General features: G+C 34.6%; 1 protein-coding gene across 1 annotated transcript in view; it reads right to left on the reverse strand.

Annotated features, from left to right (window-relative positions):
• DNAH7 (dynein axonemal heavy chain 7) overlaps nt 1–12455 on the reverse strand; it is a 336155-nt gene that overhangs the window by 93661 nt on the left and 230039 nt on the right. The window contains exon 48 of the mRNA XM_008950635.4: nt 5454–5608. Coding sequence (XP_008948883.3) covers nt 5454–5608 — 155 coding nt within the window. The remainder of the gene's footprint in view (nt 1–5453; nt 5609–12455) is intronic.

The raw sequence follows: 12455 nt of genomic DNA on the forward strand, positions 1-12455 counted from the left end.
CACTGATTTAATATTCTTTTTGGAATGTATCTCTTCCACTGAATTTTTAAATTCTGATACCTTTCAGTTAATTATCTTTAGTTGTCTAGATGAGGTATATTGTTTATAAATATGATAATTTTGTTTCCTCCTTTCTTTCTTTGTTTTTGTTCAGTATATCTGGCCCTACTATATCAATTGTTTCTTCCTTTAAATGTTATAGCACCTTCATTGTTTCTTGTTTTATTGCACTGAAAACAACTTTCCTAACAATGTTAAACAATAACAGTCATAACAGATATCAATTTCTCATTTTCACTTTTACATGATCATATTTTTAAAATCTAATTTGCTCAACCATTTTGAACCAAAATTCTGTTTAAGGAAGATTATAACGTTTCAGTTTCTCTTACTGCCTCAACATTTATCAATATTAATTTTTTACATAAAATCTGATATTTAATGTTGGCTAAAAGTAACTATATATTTTCATCCCCTACTCACCCTAACATTTTTCTTAGTTTTGAAATGTAATTAAGAGTGTCTATATTAATATATGTAAAAATCATTTTTGAAGCTAAAATATACATTATGAAACTTAAATATTACAGACTTGATTCTTTTCCCCCAATTTTGAAAAATTTATTGTCTTATTGCTAGAATCAAGTCTTAATCCTGTTAGGAAAGATATTTGTAGTGTCTTGATTTCAAAGAAATATATCCTTAGTACTGAATATTTATTATATTATGCGTCTCACTGGAAAATTTTAAATTTTTTTAAAATTTAAAGCATTTTAAATTTTAAAAAAAGGAAAAAATGTATAGGTACATGAATTACCCAGAATGCTCTCTTTAATTTCGTTATTTTATTTTGACTCCTTTAACTTTTAATTAGATCAAAATATATACCATGTTAAAATAATAGGAGCAAATTCAAGAGACAGACTTCTCTTCATGTTTCTATCATCAAGATTAACAATTTGCTGGTTTATGTTAAAACCTCATTTCTCATTCTCAAGCACTAGACATTACAGTATTTGCAAAGCTTATGGGAAATCAAGACTAGGAATCCAAGCACACAGCCACTAATATTTTTGAGTAAGGCAGATCATCATCTCACTCAAAACAAACAGTTATCCTTAGCAACAGAAACATAATGAGAATTAAATGTTCTTTTCAAATTTCTCTTGCATGTAGGACATTAAATAATGTGGTTTTTAAGTTATGAATTATCTATATTATCCCATGTGAGGCTTCAAATTAATAGAAAAAAATCTTCTTCTACAACTTATGTTCAACTCTGTAGCATATTTTATCAAAAGTAGACTCAACAGTTACTCAGCACCTATCAGGTGCCCTTAAGCAGCTTGTAGAAGAGAAACAAACGGTTATGCACATAAAATAAGGGCAATCATGGAAATTCATGAAAGTTTCAGTGTTGGTACTTCATTGGAGGGGTCGAGATGTCACAGAAAAAGAGGTATTTGAGCTGTATCTTAAAGGATGGAATTTAAAGGAATCCACCAGATGGATGGAAGAGCAAAAACAAGCTAAGAGATTGAAACAATGCCATGTTGTTTCAGTGCTGGCTGCTCCCAAGTACCCTGCACTCCCATCTTCTAAATCCTCATTTTGTCTGTAATCTCTTTCTGCCCCTTTAACCTATAAGCTTCATGAAACTAAAGACTGAGTCTGTCTTATTCATGTTGTTTTTAGTAACTACCACACTGCCTGGTACATGGTAGTTGCAAAATAAATGTTAATTAAATGAATGAATGGACAAATAAATGAGCAAATGAAAGAAACACTAAATTGGAAGTAGTTTTATATCCCTGGTTTGTTACATACAAGGGGGAAAGAAAAGTAAAGTGCTGGGAGATGAGAAAAGTAAGGAAGGCTCAGATATGATAAATTCTGCTGTTGAAACAAAGTTTTTTTTTTATAGATTCAATGGAAAGTCATTAAAATATCTTCTCTACAAATTGATTTATCAGCAATATTTGTATGATTAGTATTTTATGCACACTTTATCCATTGGCATAGCTAATACAGATGTACCTCTATTTTCTAGAACATTGGCTTTCAAACTTTTTTTTAAGCAGCAGAATACTTCTTTTCAAAGAGGATCTTATCATAAACTGCAATATAAAAAAGAAAAGTGAGACCTGCTCTGGTTGAAGTAGAGGCAGGTAGCTGAAGCAGGCAGCTGAAGCAGGCAAAAACTTCTGCCTGCTCAACCCAGGCTGCCTGTGAGGGACAATAGATCAAAAGCCACTGACTCTGAAGAGGCCAATATCTAAACATAACTCCTTAAATGGAAGAGTCTTTATGTCGTAAATGTATAACAGTAACCAATTCTTTTACTTGATGGTTAAATATAGAAATAGCTTTAGAATCTGCCATCTATCTCTCCTTCCATTAAGAGATTAAAACTTCACTCTTCTCTGATGACTAATGTTAGAAAGCATTGTAAATAATCATTAGCATTTAAAAAGTATTTTATTCCAAAAAGTAGGTTAAATCAACTGAAAGAAAATCTTGCTTGTGTAACACAGTAAGCACCAGACAAAGACAGAAGACTTAGGGACTAGTTTCAGCACTCCTCTTAACTGGCTTAATTAGCATATAGTATGGTGATATGATATACACATAAATAGAAAGGGAACGTCCATCACTAACCCTTATTGGGACCGGTATAGTTAAGGGGTAGTTAACTACCTTGGTTAAGCCTTTTAATTAACATTCTCTAATACCTCACTTACCTTGTTAATAAAATGAAGTGGCTGGAATCACCACTGGATTTCAAACTTTTCTGGCCACAACTCAAAGTAGGAAATACATTTTAAATATTGACTAAGTACATATATATGCATATAAAATTTAAACAAAAATTTCATGAAATGATGCTTACCTTTATACTATGCCTTGCAGCCTACTATGTTCTATTCCTTCCTATTGCATCTTATTAACAAAATATTGGTCATGACCCACTAAATTGGTTCTCTCTCCCATGGTTATGACCCATACTTTGGAAAACACTAAACTGATAATCTCTATGGCCCTTTTGTGTCTAAAATTATGGAATTCTACCATCAAGATTTGTGACTGACATCACAGAAATCTCCAGAATGTCAAGCATATGGTAGATGCTCAATTATCATTTAATTGTCTTTTACTGTGTCAAGGAAATTATTTGAATATTTAAATTAACCTAAGTAATTTTAATTACTTAATGTTTTGGGTTTTGTTTTTGGTTTTTTCTTTCTTTCTTTCTTTTTTTTTTTTTTTGAGACAGGGTCTCACTGTGTTGCCCAGGTTGGAGTGCAGTGGTGTTATCATAGCTCACTGCAGCCTTGACATCTTGGGCTTAAGCAATTCTCCCACCTCAGCCTCCTGAGTAGCTGGGACCACAGGCACATAGCACCATGCCCAGCTAATTTTTGTATTTTTTGTAAAGATGGGTCTCACCATGTTGCCCAAGTTAGCCTCAAACTCCTGGGTTCAAGTAATCCTCCCGTCTCAGCCTCCTAAAGTGTTGAGATTACAGGCATGAGCCACTGTGTCCAGCCTACTTAAAGTATTTAAGGTGCCAGTTCCTTCAAGAAGTCTTCCCCAGTTCCTCTGAATTCCTATAGTACATCATCTGTGCCTTTCTTATTATATCATACTAAAATATGATACACATAAATCATACAGTAAATGTTCAACAAAAAACATAAATTGATCAATAGACACCGCTGTAAGTATCCAACATACAGTAATTTATTTCTTCCTCATACTATATGGTTAAAATATAGATGGGCAAACTGAGTCTCAGGAAGGTCACTGAAGCAAACACTGAGTGACAGAGGCAAGTACTCTGAATCCAAGGACAGTCCCCTGCCCATTAACTACACTGATCCCAATAAGAATTAGTGATAACCACTTTCTAATTTTATTACAGTGATGCACACACACACATATATCTGATCTTACTGTTAAACAGGCAAAATATTTAATAGTAGAGATCATGTTCCCCTTTTCTATGTAACTCCTATATCACATTCTATATGCTAAGAACACCAATTAAATGAATGAAATAACACGTGTGCATGTGTCTGTGTGTCTATTACATAAACACAAAATTTCATAGGTAGACTTAGACTGTCTTCATTTCACACTTATTCTAATAGAGCCTAAAACTATAATTAATATTTGAAGACTAACTCCCTCTTAATGTGTACAAATAAGGTGTCTGTAAGACTACCTGGAATATTTATTATGATTCTTCCATATTATATTAGGTCTAATAACAAGTGAGACTTGCTGCACTGTCCTGGAGCTAAATAGATTGTAGTTTCATAAGGGCTTACCTTTATTTGGCCATGTAAATAGTCAAAATTTGATGGGCTACATGAATTTAAAGCATGACTAATAACCCCAATTTACTCAAATCACAAGTTTTCTGTTTTTTCTTTTGATAAATGTGATATCTACATAAGAGCTGTATTGAAAAATCTTTGTCATGTTTATAATCTCTTTATTTTAGATGGCAGATAATAACCAGGCACATAAAATCTGTACTCTCCTCTCTGCCACTTCTTTTTATTTTTTATTTTTTTGAGATGGAGTCTCGCTCTGCCACCCAGGCTGGAGTGTAGTGGCACTCTCTCGGCTCACTGCAACCTCCACCTCCAGGTTCAAGCGATTCTCCTGCCTCAGCCTCCTGAGTAGCTGGGATTACAGGCACCCGCCAGCACGCCTGGCTAATGTCTGTATTTTTAGTAAAGACAGGGTTTCACCATGTTGGCCAGGCTGGTCTCGAACTCCTGACCTCAGGTGATCCGCCCACCTCAGCCTCCCAAAGCGCTGGGATTACAGGCGTGAGCTGCGTCTGGCCCTCCTCTCTGCCACTTCTATAGGGTAAGATGAGAGAGGAATACATAAATAACTGAACTAGTGTTGTGTTAAAATACTATTGGCATATATCAAGTGGCCCTTTTAAATGCAGAATTGGAGATATAATGAAAACTAAAGGGAAACAACAGACAAAAATTAAAACAGTTAAATTAGGGGAAGCATCACAAATGAATCTTGAGACAAAGAAAACCGCCTAACCCTCTGGGAGGTTTGTAATCTTTAAAATACTCATTTGATTAATTATCATTAAATAATGAAAAACGTTAACAAAGTCACCATTTAAGATGAGTCTGGGGCCAGGCATGGTGGCTAATGCCTTTAATCCCAGTGCTTTAGGAGGCCAAGGAAGGCAGTTTGCTTGAGCCCAGGAGTTTGAGACCAGCCTAGGCAACATGGCGAAACCTCATCTCTACAAAAAATACAAAAATTAGCCAAGCGTGGGGGCATGTGCCTGTAGTCTCAGCTACTTGGTAGGCTGAGGTGGGAGGATCGCTTGAAACAATCTATACAGTTTTGGGTTAATTGTGCCCTCTCCAGGCAGTTCTGTAATGTATCTTAGTTATTCAACTACATACCAGGAGTACCAAACTGGATGCAATTTTCCAGAGTCCTGACATAGTCAGGTTCACTAAGTTTAATCACATAAAGACTATTGGCTTTTTCCATGTTCTTGATCCATTTATTAGCCTGACTTTGAGGATCTATCATCAGAGGCCACCTTCTTGCATTCCTGAAAAGGAGGAGAAAGACGATGCTGGTCAAGCCATGATTTGTTTCTACACTACTTAATCATGTTCACATCACAGGTCACTTTTTAAAAGTTTGCCCTTTATTGTAATATTTTACTTTTTAACTTATGAGAAACTATGTTCTTAAAACAGAGACGTGTAGATTGAGTGGGCTACCTGAATGGCAACTACAGAAACCATCCTGCAAAGTTCGCACAAGTTATTATACTCTTTTTGGAAAATTACATTTTCTAAATGTTAAATTACACTTTTGAAAATATTTGCTGCTCTTGCTAATTATGTCACAGTGACAACCATCAAGAGGACTGCGTTGGAAATAAGGAAACTCCAGTTCTTCACTAAGCCCTCCCATTAATGAATCATGTGACCTTGAGTAAGTCACTTTGCTTCCTTAGTTCCCACCTGCTGTCATTTGCATAATAGGGAAAGAGGTTTGGAATATTATATCTCAAAATCTAGACCATTAAAGAAATAACGGCCTAACAAAAAGGTAAAAAGCATAATTTTATATCATCTGAACTTCATAATATCCAGGGACACTTAAGTGTTAACACAATTGTTGACCCAATCTTTGTTTCAAACACTTCTGTATTTAGTGTCATATATGTAGTTCATTACATATTTGCTTTATGATAAGAACAAAGGCAATACCCCAGGAGGAACCCAGTTTATTTTCTAGGGTGTAGTGAACAGATGACTTCATCAGTATCTGCAATTACTGTATGATATTCAACCACATAGCTTTCCACCTTGTGTGAAATGTAATTGGCAACAAAATCACTATTCTTTCTCTTTCTCTTAGAAGTTTCAATCAACACAAGCTCTAATCCTGGCCAATTTTCTAAAGATACTGCCACACCCTTCAAAAGTGAGCAGAGCATGAGAAGTACGACATTTTAATGAAATTAAGTAAAAAAAAAAAAACAAAAAAACACAAAAAACAAAAGTGAGCAGAGCAAATTCATTTAGGTCATTAGAAGAGCAGGAGGAGAAAATAAAAGGTGACTGAGGCAAAAAAAGGTAGGGGGATATAACAGGATAACATATTAAATTCACTCTCATTATAACATGAAATTGGAACGTCAATGGATGACTTGTCCCCCAGAATAAAAGAAACCATATTTTTATCAGTTATTAGTTAGAGCCTGGTATAAAACATGTAGCTTAGGCCGGGTGCGGTAGCTCATGCCTGTAATCCCAGCACTTTCGGAGGCCAAGGTAGGCGGATCATGAGGTCAGGAGATCGAGACCATCCTGGCCAATATGGTGAAACTCCGTCTCTACTAAAAACACAAAAATTAGCTGGGCGTGGTGGTGCATGCCTGTAATCCCAGCTACTCAAGAGGCTGAGGCAGGAGAATTGTTTGAACCAGGGAGCCAGAGGTTGCAGTGAGCCGAGATTGCAGCACAGCACTCCAGCCTGGCGGCAGAGCAAGACTCTGTCTCAAACAAAACAAACAAACAAAAATGTAGCTTAGATAAAAAAGAAAATAGTTTTCTTATCCTCCAATGTGAGCATTATCCTTGTGTCACTCTGGCTGCCATAACAGTATACCACTGACTGAGTGGCTTAAACAACAGAATTTATTTTCTCACAGTTCTGGACCCTGAAAGTCCAAGACTAAGGTTTCAGCAGGTTTGGTTTTTGCAGAGCCTCTCTCCTTGACTTGCAGATAGTACCTTCTTGCTGTGTCCTATATGGCCTCTGCTCCATGCAACATGTTCCTGGTGCTGCTCCCTCTTCTTACAAGGACACCATTACTATTTGATTAGGGCTCCCCCTAAAGACCTCATTTAACCTTAGTTACCTCTTTAAAGGACCTATGTTCAGGGCCAGCATGGTGGCTTACGCTTCTAATCCCAGTGCTTTGGGAGGCTGAGGTGGACAGATCACTTAAGCCCAGGAGTTCGAGACCAGCATGGGTAGCATAGCAAAACCCCATCTCTACAAAAAACAATTAGCAGGCATGATGGCAGGCACTTGTAGTCCCAGCTACTTGGGAGGCTGAGGTGCGAGGATCACTTGAGTTTGCAGTGAGCTGGGATTGTGTCACTGCACTCCAGCCTGGGTGACAGAGTGAGACCCTGTCTTAAAAAAAAAAAAAGAAAGGCTCTATCTCCAAATACGGTCACATGGGAGTCATGGCTTCAACATAAAAATTTGGTGGGGCAGCATAATTCAGTCTATGACATTAATTATGTAAGAAAAGACATCAAAAGAGTAATGTAACATCTTAGATGCAATTAACTAATGAAAAATCACTCTAAAGAGAGTGAGAGAAGGGAAATTAGAAAGAAATAAAAATATAAATATATAAAAAGTTTTCATTATGTCACATTTTAGAAATATATTTTTAAGTTTGGAGGATTATGTGTGAATGTTAAACAGCATTTATGCTTTCCTAAATAAATTGAATTACTCACTCTTGTATCACTTCCACATTTTTTAGCCACAATACCTATGTTCATCCTGTTTATTTGTCCAAAATGCACTTCTCTCCCATCTTTTCCCATTTAAGTCCTACTCATGTTTGAACATCAGCTCAAAAGCTATATAGTCCACAAAGCCTCTCTCCATCTCTTTTCTCTCTGAACTTCTTTAGCAATTCATCCATGTTATATTTATGGTATTTGCATGTAATGGTAATATTCTATTATGGTAATTCTATAATTCCTTAGCTGCATCATCCAACTAAATTGTTTATTCCTTTAAAGGAAGGGTCCATGCTCATTCTTTATTCTTTTTTTCCTAGATCAAATAAAGGTTGCATGTGACAATCTACTGACATAGAAACAGTAAAGTCATGGGGCAAACACCATACAAATTAAATAATTCTAAAACTTGAAATTCTCTAAGAGATTATCCCTGCACAGAAAATACTTGTCCAATAAGCAGCATTTCAAAACCAGAGGAAAGGACTTCTGATTCTAACCAAGATGGGCTGGGCTTTTTACAGCCTATCTCTTTCACTGATTACATCTAAAAATGTTGAACAAAATACAAAAAACAACTGCTTACAGATTCTAAAAAGTAAATAATAACAAGTGAATGGGAGAAAAATCCTAACTTGAGGAATTATCTGTAATGGGGTAGTGAGTTTTCTAAGTTTTTTCTTTCTTTCTATTTTCTGGCTTAGTGGGGGAACTGTGCAGCAGGCACAGGTAGCAATAACTCAAAATAAGTAACTGTAAAAATGACCATATGTGAGCCAGAGAGCATGGGCATAAATCCATGTTTTATCTCATGTTTTGCTTTTTTTTTTTCTTTATTCTCTTTTATCTCTACCCCAAGGTTAACCCCACTCACAGAACTGTATTATCATGACAGAAAAAGCAGTGGTGCAGTTACCCAAAACACTGAGCAAAAACCTGTCTCTCTGGACAGAAGTAAAAAAAGAGGCCCCTGTTGTACACAGAATGTAAGGGAAATCCAAGTATTTTTCTTTTTTCTTACCACTTTGCCCCCAGTGTTGGCATGAAATTGTGCAATAGCAAGGGAAGAGAAAACTCTGAAAGAACTTCATCATTTTGGCCATTAAAAAAGTATAAAAAAGGTGCCCCTGGGATATGGAAAGTGGGGCAGGGGTAGGATAAATTCTGAAAAGACCTGAAGCTGTGCATGCATGGAACACTTCTAAAGAAGCATATCAGAGGCTTTAAACAATATCGTAAATCCTAGTCCATTTAACTCCTGAGTAATGAATGCCGAGGAGTAGATTCAAACAGTATAGTGAAGGCTTACAAATCTGAACTGACATTGCAACATCACCCACAGAAGGAGAACTAAGAATTGTGATCTAAACTTAACTGAGTTATTTGACTGCTAAACCAAAAAATCAATCTTATCCAGAGGATTTTGACAGGACCCAGAGTCTCATATTCAAAATTTCCAGGATGCAATCCAAAATTACTCAACACACAAAGAATAAGGATGTGATTAATTCTCAAAGAAATAGACAGATTTGAAATTACCAGAAAAAACTTTGAAGCAGATATTATAACCATCCTCCATGAGACAAAGGTGAACATTTTTGAAATAAATAGAGACATTCTCAGGAGGAAAAGAAAACAAAAAGGATAATGAGCACCAAATGGAAATTTTAGAACTGAAAAACATAATATCTGAAATTAAAAGTCCCATAGTATGGGCTCAGTAGCAGAACAGAGATAACAGAAGAGTCAGTGAAGTTGAAGATAGATGAATATATATAGTCCAATTTGATCAACAAGGAGAGACACTATCAGATTGGATAAAACTATACGATCCAACTGTCAGCTGTCTACAAGATATCCACTTTAAATATAATAATATAGTTATATTAAAAGTAAAATGATGGTAAAAGATATACCATGAAAACACTAAACAAAATAAAGCTGTACTGGCAATAGTATATTAGAAAAAATAGACTTCAGAACAAGAAAACCATCAAGGATAAAGGGGGACATATGCAACAACAAAAGGGTCAATTCATCAAGAAGACATAATAGTCTTCAATGTGTATGCCTCTAACAACAGAGCTCCAAAATAAATAAAGCTAAAACTGATAAGACTGAAGAGAGAACAAGTAGACAGAAAACTAGCAAGGATATTGAAGCCATGAACAACTGTATCAAGCAATTCAACCTAACCAACTTTCAAAATGCCCTTCACTCAATAATAGCAGGATATTTTTTCCAAGTGCACATGGAACATTAAAAATATAGACAAGATTTATGCTATAAAACAAACCTTAAAAAATTTTAAACAACTGGAATCATACAATGATAGTCTGAAAATAACAAATAAATTTGAAATTAAAAACAGTAACAAAAAAATACCCTAAAAGTCTCCAAGTATTTGGAAATTAAAAAAATATATTTCTGAAAAATCCATGAATCAAAGAGGAAATTTCAAAAAAAATTAGAAAATTCTTTAAAGGAAATGAAAATTAAAATAAAACATCAAAATTTGTGTTATGTAGCTAAAGCAATACTTAATGTGAAACATATAGCATTAAGTCCATGGATTAGAAAGGAGAAATCTAGAATCAATAATCTTCCACCTTAGGGAACCAGAGACATAAAAGTAATTTATGCCTAAAGCAAACAGAAGCAAAGAAATAATAAATATTAGGGAAGAAACCAGTATTACTGAAAACAAAAAAAGAATGGAGAAAAACAATGCAACCAAAGGCTTGTTCCTATATAGGATCAACAAAATTTATCAAACTCTAGCCAGATTGACCAAGAAAATAGAAAGAATACACAAATTATCAAATCAGAAGTGATAGGTGAGATTATCATTACAGACCCTACAGACATTAAATAAATATTAAGGAAATACTATAAACAACTCTCTGGTCATACATTTAACAGCTTAGATGAAACTGAGCAATTTCTGAAAAGACAGAAACTGCCAAAACTCACTTAGGAAGAAATGATCACCTGGATAGACCTGTTACTATTTCAAAAATTGAATTCATGGATAAAATCTTTCAATGACAAAAAAATTCCAGGCACAGATAATTTCTTTGGTCATTTCTATGAAACATTTAAGAAAGAAATAATTCTAATTCTACATGATCTCTTCCACAAAATAGGAGAGAAGACTTCCCAATTCCTTTTACAAGGCCAGCATTACTCTGAAAGCAAAACCATACAGACATTACAACAAAATAAAACACAGATCAATATTCCTCATGAACATAAATGCAAAACTCTTCAAAGCACATTAGCAAATCGAATCCAAAAATATATAAATAAGAGAATACATTATGACCAAGTAGAGTTTAATCTGGAAATGCAAGGCTAGTTCAACATTCAAAAATCAATCGGTACAATTTACCATTTTAACAGACTAAACATAAAAAAACTGTAGGATCAACTCAATAGACGCAGAAAAAACATTTCACAAAATTTAACATCCATTAATGTTAAAAACCATCAGCAAACTAGGAATAGAAGGGAGTCTCTTTCACATGATACAAAGGAGGTACAAAAACCTACAGCTAATACCACATGTGATAGTAAAAAACTGATTCTCTCTAAGATCAGGTAAAAGGCAACAGTGTCTGATTTCATCAACCCTGTTCATCATTATACTAGAAGCCCTTGTCAGTGCAATAAGCTAAGAAAAAGAAATAAAAGGCACACAGATTAGAAAGTAGTAAGTTAAACTGTCACTAATTGCAAACAGCATGATTGTCTACATATAAAATATTCCAATACATCTACATAAAAGATCCCAGAACTAATAAATGAGTTTATTAAAGCTACAGGGTAAAAAGTCAATATTCAAAAATAAACTGCTTTCCTAATGAATAGTTGAACACAATCTTTTAAGTACCACACAGAAATAAAAGAAATACTAGGTATAAATCTAACCACAAAACACTGATGAAAGAAATCAAAGGAGGCCTAAGTACACAAAGAAATACACTGTGTTCATATATTAGAAATATATACTAAGTTGTCAATTCTTCTCAAATTGATCTTAGATTCAATTAGTACCAATACAAATCCCAGGAAGATTTTGTGTAGTCATTTAAAAATTGATTCTAAAATTTATATGTAGAGTTACAAGTAGACAAAACAATTTTGAAAAAGAAGAACAAATGTGAAAGATATAATACCTGACTTTGAGACTTAATATGCTTCAATAATCAAAGAAATATGGTATTTACATCAAGACAAATAGGTAAATGGAACAGAGAACTCAGCAACAAACCCACGTGCATGTGAACCAATGATTTTCAACAAAGACTTAAAGGCAATCCGATTTTAAAAAGGATAATATTTTCAATAAATTATGCTGGAACAATTGTATATTTTCTCTCTCTTTCTCTCTCT

The sequence above is a fragment of the Pan paniscus genome, chromosome 13 (assembly GCF_029289425.2).
Source record: "Pan paniscus chromosome 13, NHGRI_mPanPan1-v2.0_pri, whole genome shotgun sequence".
NCBI lineage: Eukaryota > Metazoa > Chordata > Mammalia > Primates > Hominidae > Pan > Pan paniscus.